General features: G+C 36.0%; 1 protein-coding gene across 18 annotated transcripts in view; it reads left to right on the top strand.

Moving 5' to 3' along the window:
- The window catches only part of KLHL13 (kelch like family member 13), a 209,917-nt gene that overhangs the window by 178,296 nt on the left and 12,372 nt on the right, over nt 1-19,249 (top strand). For all 18 annotated transcript variants that reach the window (XM_038588147.1, XM_038588146.1, XM_038588136.1 and 15 more), the window contains 2 exons: nt 8,991-9,123; nt 9,669-9,865. In XM_038588147.1, coding sequence (XP_038444075.1) covers nt 8,991-9,123; nt 9,669-9,865 — 330 coding nt within the window. The remainder of the gene's footprint in view (nt 1-8,990; nt 9,124-9,668; nt 9,866-19,249) is intronic.

Genomic DNA, 19,249 nt, shown 5'->3' with positions numbered 1-19,249 from the left:
GGAATTTATCCCTTTCAACGGAGTTGTTAAATTTATTGGTATATGGTTGTTCATATTTACTTATTATCCTTTTAAAAGCTAAACAATCTCTAGTACTATCACCTTTCTCAATCCTGGTATTAGTAATTTGCATTTTTTTCTCTTTATTTCCCTAATCTGTCTGGGTTTTATCAAATGAATGGATCTCCTCAAAGAACCAGGTTTTTTAGTTTTATTATTTTTTTTTCTCTTTCTGTGTTACATTTTATCAATCTCCTCTCTGATCTCTATTTTTTCCATTTTCCTGCTTTTGGCGATTAATTTGCTCTTCTTTATAAAAAAAAGATTTATTTACTTATTTTAGGGAAATAAAGAGAGCTTGCATTCACATGTTGTGGGGAAGAGCAGAGAGAGGGGGAGAGAAAATCTTGAGCAGACTCCACTCCTAGTATGGAGCCTGATGTAGGGCTCAGTCTCACAACCCTGAGATCATGACCTGAGCCGAAATCAAGAGTTGACACTTAACCACCCAGGCACCCTGGGATTAATCTACTCTTCTATTTCCAGCTTCTTAAGGAGGAAGCTGAGATCTTTCATCAGATTGATAAAAAATATTCTTAGCCCTGAAATCTACTTTGTCTGATATTATAGTCATGCCAGCTTTTTTTTTCTAAGTAAGCTTTATGCCCAACATGGGGCTTGAACTCATGACCCTGAGACCAAGAGTTGCGTGCTCTACTGATTGAGCAAGCCAGGTGCCCCCCCATGCCAGCTTTATTTTAACTAGTGTTAAATTGGCATATCTTTTGCCATCTTTCTACATCTTTATTTTTTAATTAACATACAGTAAGATGGATTTTTTTTATTGGGCTATACTTTTACGAGTTGTTTTTTTTTTATTTTACATTTATGAGTTTTAATAAATACATTGTTTTTTGTAATTGCCACCACAGTTGATGCAGGACTGTCCTGTTGCCCCAACATACTTTTGTTACCCCTTAGCGGTCATACTTAACTCCACCTCTGAACCCTGGACACTACTCATCTGTTTTCTGTCACAGTATTTTTTGTCCTTTTGAGAATATTACATAAATGGCATCATACAGTCTGGAAGCTTTTGAGACTGGTTTCTTTTACTTTGTCTATTATCTCTGAGATCCATTCATTTTGTTGTATGTATCAGTAGTTTGTTTCTTTTTATTGTTGAGAAGTATTCCATGGTATGGAATTTTTGGGGATCTCTTTTTCTTGGTCCTTCATCTTGACCATCTCCCCAGTACTGTCCAGTTTTCTAGGCCTCTCTTGGTCCTCTGGCCTGAAAGCTGGGTTTTATTTATCCTGCTCTGCCATGCACTGACTGTGACTGAACCCATGTCCTGGTCCAAATACAGAGAGGTATTTATTGTAGAGAAATGATCACAGGTCCTCTGATCAAAGAGGAAGCTTCCTCTCCCTCAGGTTTAGGCACTTGCCACCCCCATTGTCAGTGTTGCCACTCCCACTGCCTTGGAATTGCCTAGAGATTGGTACTCAAAAGGGCATAGGGAAATAAAAGTAAAATGGATTTTCTCTACTCACTCTGAGCTTTAGGAGTTTTCTCTGTCTGCTCCCAGATGACTGCCTCCAGGTGATATGGCACCTTAACTCCAGGTTGGGATATATTAGGGGGAAAAGTAGAGGGTAGGGTGGAGGACTCATCATCAGTTTGGTCATACTTTGCATTCTGATTTCCTTCCTCAATTCTTTTGCTATTGTTAACCTATTTTTCATTAGCTTTTAAGCTTTGTGGGGTAGCACCAGAGCAGTATTTATTCTAGGGGAGACTTTTTCCCAACTGAGGCAAATACTTATGTGTACTCTACTTAAGGCTCTAGAATTATAAGGTTTCCATTCTGGTGGTTTGAATGAATTATGCTCAGTCATTGGTGAGCTTGGAATGTTTCTTGTGCTCCTTCTGGGTGGCTCTTTCTCCAGACAAACACATTTATCAGTACTCAACTGAATACTTGAGGGAGACTATTTTTATTTTATTTCATTTTATTTTACTTTATTTTATTTATTTATTTATTGTCTCCATAGCCCTCTCTCTATGCAGATCTCTTCTCCTATGTTCTGCCCTACAAACCTAGCTGCCTTTACTCCCTCAACATTCACCAGAAAAGAATGCTGAGCTTCACCTGTGTTCCCACTCCCTGTGCCTCTCTCTGTCTTGGAAAGTCCAGAACAATCACAGGTCTCATCTAATTTGCTTTTCATCTTTTATAGATTCTTCTCTTGCATCCAGTTTTAAACTATTTTTTTTCACATATTTTGCTTGGTTTTAAGATGTTTCAAGAGTTAAAGTAAATCCAGTCCCTGTTATTTGAGCTTTGCTGAAAACAGAAATCTGTAGGATGTAATTAAATGCTAATTTGTGAGACTCCAATTAAAGGTACCTGATTATTTTGGAAATTTGGTTAGAGAGAGCGCTACAACGGAGGTCAAATTTGAACTAGGCTTTAAAGGAGGGAGGATATTCTATGTGAAAAATAGTGGCATAAATAAAGATATTAGAAAAGAGGTAAGCCTGGTTTTTACCAATGAGCCAGTGTAAACAACAACCCTCTTAAGTGGGTCAGAGTACTTAGGGAATAATGACAAATAAGGTTGTGAACAGTTGAGCTGGGGCCAGATTAAAACAATCTTTAAATTCCAGGAGCACCTGGCTGGCTCAGTTGGTAGAGCCTGTGACCCTTGATCTCAGGGTTGTGGTTTTGAGCCCTACATTGGGTATAGAGATTACTTAAAATCTTAAAAAACAAAACAAAGCAAAAAAAATCTTTCAATTTCTGTAATGTGTTATAACACTGATAGAAAGCCATTAGAAGTTTCTAGACTCCAGGCAGTGTTATGTAGTCAGGGCAGTGTTTAATTCAAATTAATATAAACTTTTATATCCTGTCTATATATCTCTATTGCCTTAAACATGCATCTGTTCCTTCTCTGTCCTCTGAATTAAATGAACAGTATCATGAAAACATGGATATGGTATTGTTTTGATCAAATACATTACATTTACTTGAAGATTAGAACAAGCTCATTCCTTAAACTTTTCTTGAGTTCTTTTATCTTTGTTCATAAAACATATTTTCCATTAATAATCTTTATTGCTCTTCTCAAGATGCATTTCCTTTTCATCCCACATTGTTTTCAAAATTATACTGATCAAAACTGATATAATATGCGAGTAAGTTACTTCTTGTGCAGAATTTAATGGAAAGATTTGCTTATCAGATTGCCTTTTAATATACCCCAAATTACCAATCTAGCTTTTTTCAAAATGACATTACGTTGAATATAAAAGCTATTGACATCTAACCAACTTTTGATAGTAATTATTTGTAGCTCATATGGTTTCTATACTGTAGTTGTGTAATGTCAATGTGTATCCCCTTCTGTTTTAATGTGACCGTTTAACAATGTTTCAAACTCATTTAAACTGGCTCAGTCCTTCAGGGTATTACAGATGTACCTCCCTCTATTTACTAAGATTTGAAGTTTTGATACATTGGTTAAGTTTAATACAGGGAACAGTAAAACCTTTTTTTTTAATGCCTGGTGTTTTTTTCCCCAAAAGTATGTGACGAAGAAAAATAAAACAATGGACGTGGGGAGATTCATAGGAGGGGGAAAGGGAAACATTAGAGTAAAGAAACCAAGAACAGATCATAATCTCTGCATCAGTGGAACCCAAGGCCCAGAAGAAATAGAAAAATAGAGAACTAAGATATGGATTGGGGCAGAAAGAAGTTTAGATTAAAGCAATGGGAACCATTTTACAGAAACTCTAAAAGATTCAGTGGAAACTTCGCACAATTGTGCGAAGAGCTGTATCAGTGTTTGGTCAACTAGCATATGGAAATAGACAACAGACTATAGAATTCTGACAAGGGGAATGAGTACAAATCTGGTGGAAGAAAATGATTTTGTAATAAAAGGACACATTTTAAGTGTACAGGGTATCTTTTTTTTTAAGTTTTTAAAGATTTATTTAAGTAATCTCTACACCCAACTTGGAGCTCAAATTCACAACCCTGACATCAAGAGTCTGACAACTGGGATCCCTGGGTGGCGCAGCGGTTTGGCGCCTGCCTTTGGCCCAGGGCGCGATCCTGGAGACCTGGGATCGAATCCCACGTCGGGCTCCCGGTGCATGGAGCCTGCTTCTCCCTCTGCCTGTGTCTCTGCCTCTCTCTCTCTCTCTGTGACTATCATGAATAAATAAATAAAATATTTAAAAAAAAAAAAGAGTCTGACAACTGAGCCAGCCAGGTACCCCATCAGGGCATCTTTGGGAGTCTTTCTAGTGTTAAATAGGAGAAGAATTTATTATAAGACTGAAAGCAAAAGGTAAATAATACCGATGGCAGGTGAGAATTGTGAAGGAGAATAACCTCCCCTTTTCTTTGAATGTATTCATTCTTCACAAGATTAGATTCTAAAAGTTGTTTAGAGAAATGACTGTATTCTCTACAACAGAATACGTTGTAGAAAGAACTTTAGTTTTTTTCTCTTTATTTTTTTAAAGATTTTATTTATTTTTTTCATGAGAATACACAGAGAGGAGAGAGAGAAGCAGAGACACAGGCAGAGGGAGAAGCAGACCCCATGCAGGGAGCCTGATGTGGGACTCGATCCCGGGTCTCCAGGATCACACCCTGGGCTGCAGACAGCGCTAAACCACTGAGCCACCAGGGCTGCCCTAGTTTTTTTCTCTTTAGAGCTGGGATATACAGATAACAGCATGCAAACAAGATATTTAGAATCTGTATGAAAACAATCTGAATTGACAGATCTTATTTGGATAAAGATAGCAATAATCAGGAATAAAATTGGCAAATGTGGAATTGGATGGTGGGATTGTTCATTTCTGCATTTGAAAATAAAGGTTGTGAAATATACAGAAAGGGAAACTACTTCATATGCAGTGAAAATAAATGCAAAACCTCACAGAAGCAGACACTTTGCCAAAGGTAGATAAATTAAGCTTAGAATAAAAGATACTCAGACTGCATTGAAAGTGGTCTAGGGGCAAAAAAAAAAAAAAAAAGAAAAAGAAAAAGAAAAAGAAAGAAAGAAAGTGGTCTAGGGGCTTCAGCTTCCTTTCTTTGGGGATGCCAGATTATACCGAGGAAGGGTAGGGGATTTTTTAAGGATAGTGCAAAGGGAAGCAAAATGATCAGATTTGTGAAGAGGGTAAAAGCTCCTGGTATCTTAGCTGAGCTGTCCAGATTTAAAGGATTGAGTATAAACCTAAACAAGCAGTTTTAATAGAATATGGACAAAATGAGAAAGGACACAGATAATGATAAAGGAAGCATTAGCTATTCCTTTATTCAAAAAGAAAAAGAAGGAATAATAATAAGGAGTAGGAATGGAGCCTACTAACATTACTCAGTTCCCCGTGTAAAGTACTTATAGGAGTATTTTATTTTATTTTACTTATAGGACTATTTTAAAGACAGAAGAGCTAGCAAATATTTGTCTCTTGGGCTTTTGTTGTTTTTAGTGGAAGAGAATAACTGACTGGATACAATCACTGTTTTGACAGAATAAGCCATGATTGCCTTGCACAGATAATTGTCTATATATACCTTAGAGAAGATTCAGAAATATTTTTCATGAATAAAAATAAAGCAAGGTGGCATACAGTACCTAATCTCACTTCACTGGTATTTTAACATTTTTTTTGCCAGTACCCAAGGTATAATCAATTTCCCAAGATGAACCATGTGCTTTAACTTGACAGTAGCTATTAAAACTTTAAAAATATGTGTTCTTGAAACCAACAATTCCACTTTTATGAATACTTCCCACAGATCTACTCACAAAAATAGGTATATGTACAAGGAGGTCTGTTACATCATTGCTCATAATGGCAGAAGTTGAGAGACAACCTAAGTATCCAACCAGAGAGGAATGGATGGATAATGAATGATACGCTGCCACGATGGAATATTATGCATCCACTAAAAAGAAAATGAAGTAGATTTGTTTATACTGAGTGGTGTCTATTTTATGTGCTAAAGTGATTTTTAAAAATGCACAATATGTATAGTATTCCGCTTTAAAAATCCTATATATGTACAAGCAAATGATAGATTATGCATATGTATAGAAAGAGACCTGGAAGTATATATAATAAAGTGTTAACAGTAAGTTATTTCCTGCATGTAGAAGTGGTGGAGTTTTAGTTTTTAATTTATATCTTGTATTTTTATAACAAGCATATGTTTAATTTTTTAAAAACCTGCAATTTACCTGAGGGAGAAAAAAGCCAAGCCCTCATGAGTCAACCTTTTCTCCCTAAACCCTGGTTCAATTCCTCTTCTCTCATCATAGCCTTTACAGTTTAGTACAAAGAAGCACTATAGGCACCATTGGTTTTATTATTGGAAGAAGTTTCCCAAATCAAGTTCCTGGTTTCTAGTTAGCTTGTCCCAAAATTAAAGTTCTGCTCAACATGACCATGTGGTTTTAAAATACCAAGTGGTAGCTTCTTGGTAAAATCAGAGTTGTTTGTTCACTCACTAGTTGAACATAAATTGAACATAGATTAAGTGCAAACATGATAGTCCGTCAACTCTTCTATCTGATGGCTCCCTCCATCTGAATCAATTTCTTAACCATCCCATCCCTTTCCCAGTGGTCATTTTCAATGCTACCCAATGCTTGTCTCCCTTTGAAAGGCAATCCCTTTATTGCAATTCAGACTCCATATATGAATTCTCCAAAAGCTACTTTTTGCCTTCTGCATGAGAATATTCCCCTAAAATGGACATATCCTTTTACCTTTACTTTTCTAAATAACAGAGGCTGGAGATCATTTAGCAATGGAAAATGGAAACTGTCAAGGGTGGGGGTATATAATGTTTGTGTTTATAGAAGAAAAGAGGCATTTGTGAAAGATTTGATATTTGTGAACAAAAACATATGTCAGTCACTGTTAGAGAAAGAAAAATATGATACATAATCCTGTTTAAAGTATATGTATAATGTATAAATATTTTTGGAATAAAAATATTTATATCTCTTTCCACAGAGAAAGTGGCTGGATCACATTATCTCTTTGAAGTTCCAGTTCTGTAGATTCAAGCATTTTCTTTAAAAAGCAATTTAAAAATTATGATGAGAAGATGTTTAGACTGAGATTTATATTATTCATATGTGAAAGATCAATATTTCTAAAACTACATTCTTCAATATGTCATGCCTTTTGCTTCTTAAATCCGTGAAACACAACTTTAAATAAAAGTTTTATTTGGGGGATCCCTGGGTGGCGCAGCGGTTTAGCGCCTGTCTTTGGCCCAGGGCGCGATCCTGGAGACCCGGGATCGAATCCCACGTCGGGCTCCCGGTGCATGGAGCCTGCTTCTCCCTCTGCCTGTGTCTCTGCCTCTCTCTCTCTCTCTGTGACTATCATAAATAAAAAAAAAATTTAAAAAAAAAAAAGTTTTATTTGGGGTCATTAAAATATGAAAGGGGTGGAATGCTTGCTATTTTGTTGTGTTACATTATTACATTACAATATATATTAGAAGGTGATTTGTATGAGTATCTTCATGGTTTTTAATAATAATATAATTACCATTTAGAAACTAGAGAGTAAATCTTGCTACAGTCTTCAGTCTTGAGCCTCAGTTTGTCTCCTTTTTGTGCATTTTACCAGACTATTATCATCTTAAGATGGTTCATTCTCCCAAGAATAGACCAAAGGAACAACTGCCTATTTGTCATCGGTTGGGATCATCATAGGAGGGTGGAAGAGCTAACCAATAGGCCCTCTTCTCACAAGAGCTCTGTCCATCCTCTGAATTGTGGGTGCCATCCTTTTAATTCTTCACTGCACTTTAGGCATTTTTTAGGCATTTGGGGACAATTATGTGCCATGTTGGAGCTACCTGGGCTCTTTTTTGCCAAAGATAATTAAATTCCAGACTTGAAACCTGAAAGATAATTGGCCAGGCAGCAGCAATGTACCAAGTATAAGGATATCTAAAACAATCCCTAATTCTCAAAGATATGGAACAATCTAGTTAGTAGAAAAGAACTCCTATCTTGCAATTAGCACAGATTCTCTATACCTTTCTTTCTCAAAAAGAAAAACAAAACAAACCCCAAAAAACAAACAAAACCAAACTAAGGGCCCCTGGGTGGTCTGACTCTTGGTTTCCACTCAGGTCATGATCTCAGGGCTGTGAGATGGAGCCCTGCATTTGCTATGCCCTGTGAGTGGAACCTGCTTAAGATTCTCCCTCTCCCTCTGCCCCTCCCCACCCCCATGTACATGTGTGTGCTAAGTAGATAAATCCTTTTTTTTTTTTCAAAAGCAGAAAACAAACCTCAAAACTAAAACAAAAAAACAAGGTGTGTCAGTAGTGCACTATAAAAGAACTATTAATATATTATTACAGAAAGCAATGGTATCTATCACCCTAATTCTGCACTTGGGAAAATGAAAGCATACAGGTAATTTCTTTTCAAAATAAGATAAAGTCAGTGGTTGTGTAAATAAGTAAACGTATATACTATTTCCATATTTGTTCTTAATCAAAATTAGTCTTTTTTAAAAGATTTTATTTATTTATTCATGAGACACACACACACACACACAGAGAGAGAGGGAGGCAGAGACATAGGCAGAGGGAGAAGCAGCCTCCATGCAGGGAACCCGACGTGGGACTCGATCCCAAGTCTCCAGTATCAGGCCCTGGGCTGAAGGCAGTGCTAAACCGCTGAGCCACCTGGGATGCCCTAAATTAGTCTTAATTTTACCTTTTCCTACTCTTCCTACTGTGAATTAGCTATACATTGTCATGCATCAAGTAAGTTTAGTTTTCTGCATAATTATTCTGTTGGTTTTATGTTCTAAATATGTCTCACACATTAATATATAAACAGAATTTTAGCATGTAGAAATGTGTCTACCCATTTAACCTTGGTTAGTGGCTTAATTCATCTTCTTGTTGTAGGGCTTTGACCAGCTTCGACTTGAAGGATTGCTTTGTGACGTGACTCTGATGCCAGGTGACACAGATGATGCCTTTCCTGTGCATAGAGTCATGATGGCCTCTGCTAGTGATTACTTCAAGGCTATGTTCACAGGTAGGTTGGCTCGCTAAATTCTGCACCCACATTAAAACAATATGAAAAATACATGTTTATGTGTTTTTGTTTCTAAAGTGAAATGCAGTTCTTTTGATCTGTATCTTTATAAGAAGAAATGTTTCAAAAGGAATATATACCCAGCGTGTGTGGTTGTAGGCAGCGCTTTTTAAATTTGGGAAATGGATGTACCTTTTTCATACTTCTATCCACTTTTACTTCACAACTTCTCTTTTACAGGTACATATCCGAATGCTCTGCCAGAGGCTCTGGGTCCCATTAAGACAATCTTTAATCCATCAAAAGATATGAAGTGACAGGAGAACATTTTGGAGGCACTTGCATTATATACGACTTCCATTAGTATAGAGATACTCCTTTTTAAGTACTCTCTTTTAACTGTAAAATATGCAGAAGTCTAACTCTGACATAAATGCTTACATAGAATAAAACTTTTCCTTGATTTTATTGCATCTAACTAGCAGCAGAAGTGAGTTTGACCTTAATTATCCACCCTCATTTAATTGAATGTCTTTTTATTTAAGGTGGAATGAAAGAACAAGATTTAATGTGCATTAAGCTTCATGGTGTGAGCAAAGTCGGCTTAAGGAAAATTATTGATTTCATTTATACTGCAAAGCTTTCTCTCAACATGGACAACCTTCAAGACACACTGGAAGCTGCCAGTTTCCTACAGATTCTGCCGGTTTTGGACTTCTGCAAAGTATTTCTCATATCTGGGGTAAGACATTTTCAAATCTTCAGATATTTTCCTGCAGTATAGTCTGATGTAGCCTGTTTAAAGACTAATGAATTTGTTATGTAGGCATGTGAAACTTTGGCCATTAGAGAGAAGTGTTAGGTAGTATGTGTTCTGGAACTAAGTTGAGAGGAAAACAGTACAGGTGCATTTTCACAGAACAGAATCATTTCATAAAAGCCTTCTGTGTGATTGCATGATATCAGACAGTAATAGTGCTTGATAACGATATATATGTTAACTTTTTTACTGATGTTATATATTTTAATCTGAACTTCTCTAAGTCTTTTAAACCAGGCTAAGTTATTTTTTTTTCTGCCTTAAATATGGGAGATAGGTCCTGAGAAGAAGTAACACCTATGTGACAACTTGAAGGTGAAAGTCTTAATTCTATAGAAACACATCATCCACTAAATCAGTTTTAGCCTCTATTAATAGATAGGAAAGGGCACACATACTAATCAATGAACTGCTTAGCAGTCATGTGGTTCCTGAAGGCACTGCCCTATTTGAGATCCATAAATTTGACTTTTGGGAAATGAAATGCTTTGGTAGCAAAGAAATATTGCCAAGATGATTTCTAGAGCTTATGGAGCTTGCTTTTGTGACTGAAAATTATGGCAATAGTAAATTTTGACATATTTTCTAACTTATTAAATTAGTGGATAATACATTTCTCTACAATTGATTTAAATTCATGCCAGTTGTAATGTTGGTAAATAATTGCTATTGGGCTTTTTAAAAGTTGCATTTACTTAACTTGGAGCCCCGCGTTTAAAACCCTACATTTCAAGAGCACATGTCTTCAGTGATTTTATTAATAAGCTACTCCTTATCTTACAAAGTCAGCCAACTGCTAATTTAACTGGACTGTTGAAAATGTGTTTTGTTTGTGTGTTACAATTTTAAAGTACTCATCCTACTGTCTCACAATTATCATAAACTTTTAAGCTGTTATATTTCAGAGATCTTTAAGGCAGTGTAGTGTTAACAGTATTATTTTGTATTGTCCAATTCGCTATTGTATAAGTAACCCACACAAAGTTTGTTTATTTCCCATGATACTGCTTGTCCTCATTACTGAATGTGAGTACTAAATTTCATTTTAATTTGATCACACTAGGCCCTTCCCCTTAGGACTAAGCATCTTTTCTCTAGTTTTGTGCCACTGACATCATATAACAGCTTCATTTCAAGAAAAAGATGAACTTAATTAAATGTATTTTTAAAATGTATCAAGTCCAATAATCAATTTAGTAATGACACTTAATGCTTATAGTTACAGACTCTTAACATTGCTTTACACTGATCTCTGCAACATGTTTGTGCTGAGCCAAATTAGGTACAGTGTTGTGATTTCTTTGGAACTAGTCATTAATAATAGGCATTTATTGTCGACCTCTTCTCTAATACCAGAGTTTAGTACTTATAACTTTAGATATTGGCTGTCATCTGTTCCTTTCCCTGAAAGAAAAGGGCCAAATGGAATAAAGCATGATTTATGAAAAGTTATAAAAGCATACAATTGTCAAAGTAACAGTATTAGAAAACAGTTTTGTTCTAGAAAACTCTAAAACAAGTTTATTTAAAGGTGACATCACAGTAATTTTGCAATAGTGACGATTTTTCTATAACTAGGATGTTGGCTCTTTAACCTATTTGAAACATTTATTATACTGTGTGCTTTACCTGTTTGAAATGTCTTCATTTTTATGAACACTTAATATTGTCTTAAAGATTATATTCTTCATTTCTAGTATCCTCTACAGACATCCTAAAACCCATTTCTAATGGAGAAGAGGCTTGTCTCTGACAAAGCTTACCTGTGGTATAGTTTACTTCTGCCTCTCTTGGTTTAAAACATTCTGTGAGCTCTGAGGAAACATCTCTTTTCTTAGTACCATTCTATTTACCTTTCACCCTGTTTGCTGAGGATGTCTGTGTGATTTTATGGTGGAAATATTCCATCTCGGAATCCATAATTTTTGAGAACAATTGCAGATTATTGGTGTAAAGATTACATAAAATCCACCTTTTCCCATCTGCTTCTTTCATGTGTTCCATTTCTTAGTTAAATGTTCAGCCTTACTCTATTTCCTCTTTCCTTCTCATCAATTAAGTGGACCAGGCAGGGGAGTAACCCTTGGGTGTCTTTTCTACTTCTAAGAACTGGAAGTTTAAAGATAATATATTTTTCAAAGGTAGATTTGTTTTGAGTTCTCCCACAAACTAAGTTTTATAGATAATTTTTAAATAGAACAATCTCATGTTTTAAGTATTGTGTGCTTAAACCAAAGGTTTTGAGCAATTAGGTTTATGGGTTTTTTAAAAATTATTTTTAAAGATTTTATTTATTTGACAGAGAGAGCACAAGCAGGGGGAGCAGCAGGCAGAAGGAGGGGGAGAAGCAGGGAGCCCAATGTGGGGCTTGATTCCAGGACCCCGAGATCATGACCCGAGGCCAAAGGCAGACACTTAACTGACTGAGCCACCCAAGGCGCCCCTAGGTTTATGTTTTTAATGATGCAGTGTGATTATACTTCACATAACCAAAACACTCCTTGGGTTTGAGTTTTTAGAAAGAAAAGTTAGTTTCCAATACAACTATAGCCTATCCCATTCTTAATCATTTGTGTGGCTGAAGAGGAGCAGTGGGACATAAAATGTGACTCAGCAGACAACTCACAAAGTATTTTTATGTTAGTTTTAAATGACAACTTTAAAGATTCATTTATTTGAGATGGAGAGATTGGGAGAGAATGTGCAAATGAGGGGAGGGGCAGAGGGAGAGAATCTCCAGCAGACTCCCCACTGGGCTCATAGCCCCCCTCAGGGCTCAATCCCAGGATCCTGGGATTATGACCTGAGCCAAAATCAAGAGGTGGATGCTTAACTGACTGAGCCACCCAGACTCCCCTTGAATGATAACTAATTTTTTAAAAAGATTTTATTTATTTTTTCATGAGAGAGAGAGAGAGAGAGAGAGAGGCAGAGACACAGGCAGAGGGAGAAGCAGGCTCCATGAAGGGAGCCCGATGTGGGACTCGATCCTGGTCCCCAGGATCATGCCCTGAGTCAAAGGCAGACGCTCAACCGCTGAACCACCCAGATGTTTCAAATGATAACTTTTAAATCCAATAGTAAAGCCACCCTCACCTTAGGTGGTAGAAGCACCAGTGTTCTAGAATAGAGCATCAGGCTCCATAGAACAAGAACCATTCCCCTCCCAACTTTGCCATCTTTTGAAGTAATGCTTTTCTCTTAAGGTGTTAATTAGTATTATAGTTTATGGGATCTGGTGCTTTTGTTCTTGCTATGTTACTTTCATGCCAGTTGTGGAAAAGAGAACCATGAAATGGATGCAGAGGGATAACAGCAAAGGTTGTAAAGTAGAGTAGGTAAAATTTGCTATTAAACTAAAAACATTTTACTTTCATGTATCATGGAGATGATGGAAAACTACCTTCATTTAATTACGGGTCTAAGAATTACGTTTGTTTTTGTCTTTATGACATTGTATAACTACAGCATGCTAAATACTGTGCAGCCATTCCTTGATTTACAAACAGGTTGTGATTAAATTTTTTGCTTATCATTTGTCTGCTATTTGGAATTTGTAACATCTAGCATTTGCCCCATGGAATTACGATTATGGAGGATTACAGGCTATCCCACAAAAGCCAATTTTTAACATCAAATTGCTGAAGTAGGACATTTGTCATTGAACTGGAGATATTATAATTTAAATATACAATTACACAGAATAAACAAACCAGGATGAAGGTGAGCAAGAAACCATTTTCTTTTTATATAAAAGCATATTTAATCAGAGAATGAAGATGCCATTGTGCTTTAGACTTGGTGATACTCTCTTTAAATTCTGGGTTTTTTTAAGTGTCTCTCTTTTTTTTTCCTTGATGCATGTATATATAGCATTGGTTCCACTTGTACATTGATTATCACTGATTGGGGTGGGGAGCTCACAATGGAATGTAGATAATTTTATTGAGATGACTGGTGGTAATAAAGAATTGGCGACAGTGGAAGACAAAGGAGGAAAGGGGCGCCTGGGTGGCTCAGTTGGTTAAGTGTCCCACTTCTTGGTTTCAGCTCAGATTGTGATCTCAGGGTCTTTAGATCAATCCCCACATCAGGCTCCGAGCTCAGTGAGGAGTCTGCTTGAGATTCTCTCTCTCCTTCTCCCTCTGCCCCTCCCTACTCTCTCTCTGTCTCTCTCTCTCTCAAATAAAATAAATCTTTAAAAGAAGAAAGGAGGTGCATATGTAGGAGAGGCAAAAGGTAGAGAAAAGGAGTTCTCTCAAGGGGACAATGAAGGAAATAAGAAGTTACTGGAAAAGATAGTTTCTTTCACTATTCAATGATGATATCAGCAGCAAGCTTTGAGAATGTTCCTCTTGATGCCAGAATTTTTTGTATGGTGCTTATATTTCACATTCCTTGTTTGATCTAATTGGGTTTGCCCACAAAAATTAACAAACATGTCTTTTCAGATAGTTTTTTGCCTTTGGGGAAGTTTAATTAGAGGAAGACTGGTATAAATCATTTTACAGTGACTCAAAACTGCCCCTCCCCTCCCCCAACTAAACCATGCTTGACTGCCTTATTGTTGAAGCAGACATTCAGTGAGTAATACCCAGATACTTATTTATGGTTGAGCATCTATTCTCATTAGTTAGTACCCACACTGTGCTAGTTGTTAAATATCCTAAATATTATTCCTGCCTGTAACTTGAACCACTGCATTCTTGCCCATCTGCTATGTGGGACTCCCTAGGGCAAGAAGAGTCTGGGCTCAAACCAAGTCATCCTCCCATAGCCATTATAATACCCAAGATTGTATCCAAAAAGGGATATGCATTCAAAGTGCATAGCAATAAGAGAATTGGATCCCCCACACTGGAGATGTGGCAGTTAGAATTTGGAGACAAAGACTGAGACAAAGTTTTTGGTTTTTAATCATCTTTTTGTTCTTCTTACCAAAAGGTCCCTTCCCTGTGTCCTGTGATGCCCTCACCTGTGAAAGGAGGCCCGAGACAAGATGCCTCTTACATCCTCCACCCCCACAAAGTAGCTTTTAATTGATTTTTTTCCCAGTCCATGGACATGGATTTCTCTCTCTGCATTGCTTGTACTTAATGCCAGGCTGCCATTTTAATAAACTAGATAGCACCAAGGAGAATTTACTGCATTGATTATCTGAAGAGTACCCCCAAATTTGCCAGCTAACTTCTTAGTCTTTGCATTTTCCTTGAGGGCACAAAAGCAGAAATTCATTTTTGTTTTTGCTTTTTTCCTAAATGGAAGTTTATTCATATAACACACTGATCTTCACCAAAATAACATCACAGATTTCTGATGAAACCTGTCATTAAAATATCATGTTATGGTAATTAAATGTTTGGATGCATTGAGTGCCATTTGAACAATTTAATATGGCAGCAATGAGTGTGTTAATGAGAATACCACTTTTAAAATTATGATGCCTGGAACTGCCTTTAGGGTGACCTATGAAGGTTGTTTGATTACAATAGAATAATTTATAATATTTTATACTAAGGAAACCTAAATGAGCACTTGATTATTTTAAAGCAAATTTGTTAGTTCTCATAAGTAGTTGAGAAATTTTGTCCTGTTTTGCTTCTCTATCCTTTAAAACACTAATATGTATATGAATTCTAGTCTGTAATAACTCTTCTTTGGAATTTTGACCAGGCTATAGATTCTGATGAAATTAGAGTTCTTTCTACTAATGAACTATATTCTTTAAAATAAGCTTTAAACTTCATATTTTATTTTTCAAAATGTAATATATTCTAATATATACATGATTTTTGTTAAATGTTACATTACTACACATATCCACTATTTAATACTATTTAGGCTAAATGTTTGGGTATATGCTAACTGAAGCACTTTTAAGAATCATGACTGAGAGGTGGATGAAAATGAGCCATAATTGAGTATTTGTGTATTTTTCCAAAAATCGTTTACCATTACTCCATTATTTTGATCTGCTTATATTGTTAACTATTATTCTATACTTTGTATCTATAATCCCTATAATCTATGATTAATTGTTTTAGTTTTGATGACACTCATAACAACTAATTTTCTGCTACATAATTTTTATCTGAGTTTCATTTTAAAATTAAGGGTCTAGTAATATTTTATATTAATTCAAAATGCATTATATTTTTAGTTGTATCTGTCATCACATCTTTTTTATATTGATGATAATTTGAGTGTTTAACCTTTGTTATATACCCACAGTGTGATACCTGTTGTACATGGGGTAGAGAAAATGCCAGTCCTTCCATCAAGAAGATGACAGTTTGGGAGGTTATGAAATACCATTCTCTGGTGATTTTTAAAAGAAGAGTAGGCAGCTATCTGTATATATTAGGTGGTCTGTCAAGGACTGTTACAATTTTGTGTATCTGTCTCTGAGCATACTGATATATAGATTTTTTCCAAATGCCCTTAAATCAAAGGTAGGTTTTTTATGCTGTTATTTGAGTGACTGTTTCTTATTGGATGAAGTTAAACAGGGAAAAGGGGAAGGAACTAAATTCCTTAATCCTGTTTCCAAATTACACAGTTTGGTTTTTAATTTTTTATCCTATTTGTTTTATATGTTATTAATTTAGACTTACATTTGGTGACTAACAACTGATGGTATCATTTTGCCTATTTGAAGTGCCTGTCTTTGTTGTTTTTATCTGTAATCCTATCAGTAATGATGAGACTCTGCAAACTTGGGAATAATTTTTTTTGTGTTCTCGTCAACTTTTGCTTATCCATACTAGTTAATGTGTTCAAAAGTGCAAATTACCCTTGCTCTGGGGAAGACCTACTTCTTTCCTGCTTCAGAAAGTGGACTCATTACCCCTGACACTAACTTCTGCCACCCGAGGTGTTGTGGGCAACTGGGTATTAACTGTAACTTCATTTACACAATGAAAAATTTTATGAGACGCCAACCTGCCACTCCTAAAATTGGATTGAAAAGTACTTTTTATTAACCACATTGGAAACCCAAGGTACTGAAAAGTGTTAAGTGGTGTATTTCAAAAGGCCCATAATTTGTTAACGTATTTTTCCTAGTTCTTTTGTGTTGTAATTCTGTTTAGCTATTTTTAAGAAATATATAGCTATTAAGAATATAATAAACAATTAAAATTTTTTGGTGATTCCTGCAAAGCAAATCAGCTGCTTAAAATTGTTCAAATTCTTCCTGAATAATTTTATGAAAATAGCCTTGTGTACGTGTGTTAACCTTAGAGTTTTCAGTGATGATGTATCTCAAGTGGGCTGATATTGTATGCAGAGGAGTAATCATTTTAGTCTCATTTCAGCTTTTAAATGAAAGGATAAGAGAAGGATTAGCCAATTTTCTCTTAATCATCTGCCAATCTGTTAACAATGCAGTTGTGTCAGTGAAGTTCATATGACATATGTGAACACATACTTGACAAAATTAAAAGAAACCACTGAGTCTTTGCCTGTGACCTGCTTATGTGTTTGTATATACACACAGGTATTTGTATGGTAGGCTTATTTCAGTGATTTATTCCTTGCATAATATTTGCTGATGTGATTTTCCTGTTTTCATTTTTGACCAGTTATGATAGCATCAGAAAGAGCTCTTGCTGAAGATGAGCCTATCCATCACTTGTCTCCTTTTCCTATTTTTCCGTTTTTGCTACATTGTCACTTGTGCAGGGGAGACTTTTCTGGGCTCATTTTGACTCCAGGCAGAGCTAGAGTATGCCAGGAATAGGGGAATGGCCAAGAGAAACTGTTGCAAGCCATCACCATAGACACCAGAAATTAACTATGCCACGAGTAAATGTGATGGAGACACACCTGTTCCAATTCTCACTGAAGTGATTCCTTTCCTTGTATTTCCACATAAATAATGTGAAAATAATCTCATACTAGGAGTAATTGTCTTATTAAATTACCTTCATTAGAAACAATAACATTTGAAAGAATCAAAATGAATTACAGTAATGAACCATGACTGTTTATGTGAAAGAGAAATCTAGAGATCTCGTATTAGAGATTTTCTGTTTGTGGATCTGCTAGCAATGTGACTCTTTTTTTTTTTTTTAAACTTAAGCCAAGCTCTGCTTCCTACTAGTTCTGTGGTCTTTTTTTTTTTTCTTAAGATTTTATTTATTCATGAGAGACACGGAAAGAGAGGCAGGAACACAGGCAGAGGGAGAAGCAGGTTCCATTCAGGGAGCCTGATGTGGGACTTGATCTTGGGACTCCAGGATCACACCCTGAACCGAAGGCAGACACACTTAACCGCTGAGCCACCCATGTGTCCCTAGCAATGTAGTAACTTTTAAGAATCATGACTGAGAAGCAGATTAAGGTGAACCTTAATAGAATAACCCTTTATTTTTCCAAAATTTCCATCTTTCCAGAATTTTATCAGTATATTTCTGAGAGGGAACACACATTTCCAGAAGAAAAAAGGAATTATTTTGGCCATAGTCAAGTTATAACATTGTTTCTTAGAGTAACTTTATAATTTACTGATTTTGAGAATTTTCTTTATTTTTCAGTATTCAATAAATATTGGCCACTTTTTAAATTTTTAATTCCAATATAGTTGACATACAGTGCTGTATTAGTTTCAGGTGTACAATATAGTGATTCAGCATTTTTGTACATTACTCGGTGCTCATCAAGATAAGTATACTCTTAATCCCCTTCACCTGTTTCACCCATTTCTTCACCTACCTCCCCTCTGGTAACCATCTGTTTGTTCTCTGTAGTTGAGAGTCTGTTTTTTGTTTTGTTTTGTTCATTTGTTTCTTAAATTTCACATATGACTGAAATCATACAATATTTGTCTTTTTTTAACTGACTTATTTCTGTTACCGTTATACTCTTTAGATCCATCCATGTTGTTGAAAATGGCAAGACTTCGTTCTTTTTATGGCTGAATAATATTCCTGTGTGTATTGTGTGTGGGTACACCATATCTTCTTTATCCATTCATCTATGGATGGACACTTGGGCTGCTTCCATGATTTGGCTATTGTAAATAGTGCTCCAGTACACATATGGGTGCACATAGCCTTTCAAATTAGTGTTTTCATATTCCTTGGGTAAATACTCAGCGGTACAATTACTGGGTCATATGATAGCTCTATTTGTAATTTTTGGAGGAACCTCCATACTGTTTTCCACAGTAGCTGCACCAGTTTATATTCCCACCAACAGTATATCAGTACATGAGTGTTCCCTTTTCTCCACGTCCCTGCCAGCACTTGTTGTTTCTTGTGTTTTTGATTTTAGCCATTCTGACAGGTGTGAGGTCATAGCTCA

Source organism: Canis lupus, chromosome X (assembly GCF_011100685.1).
Source record: "Canis lupus familiaris isolate Mischka breed German Shepherd chromosome X, alternate assembly UU_Cfam_GSD_1.0, whole genome shotgun sequence".
Lineage (NCBI taxonomy): Eukaryota > Metazoa > Chordata > Mammalia > Carnivora > Canidae > Canis > Canis lupus.
Note: the sequence above shows the minus strand (reverse complement) of the source record. Positions and strands in the feature narration are given on the sequence as shown.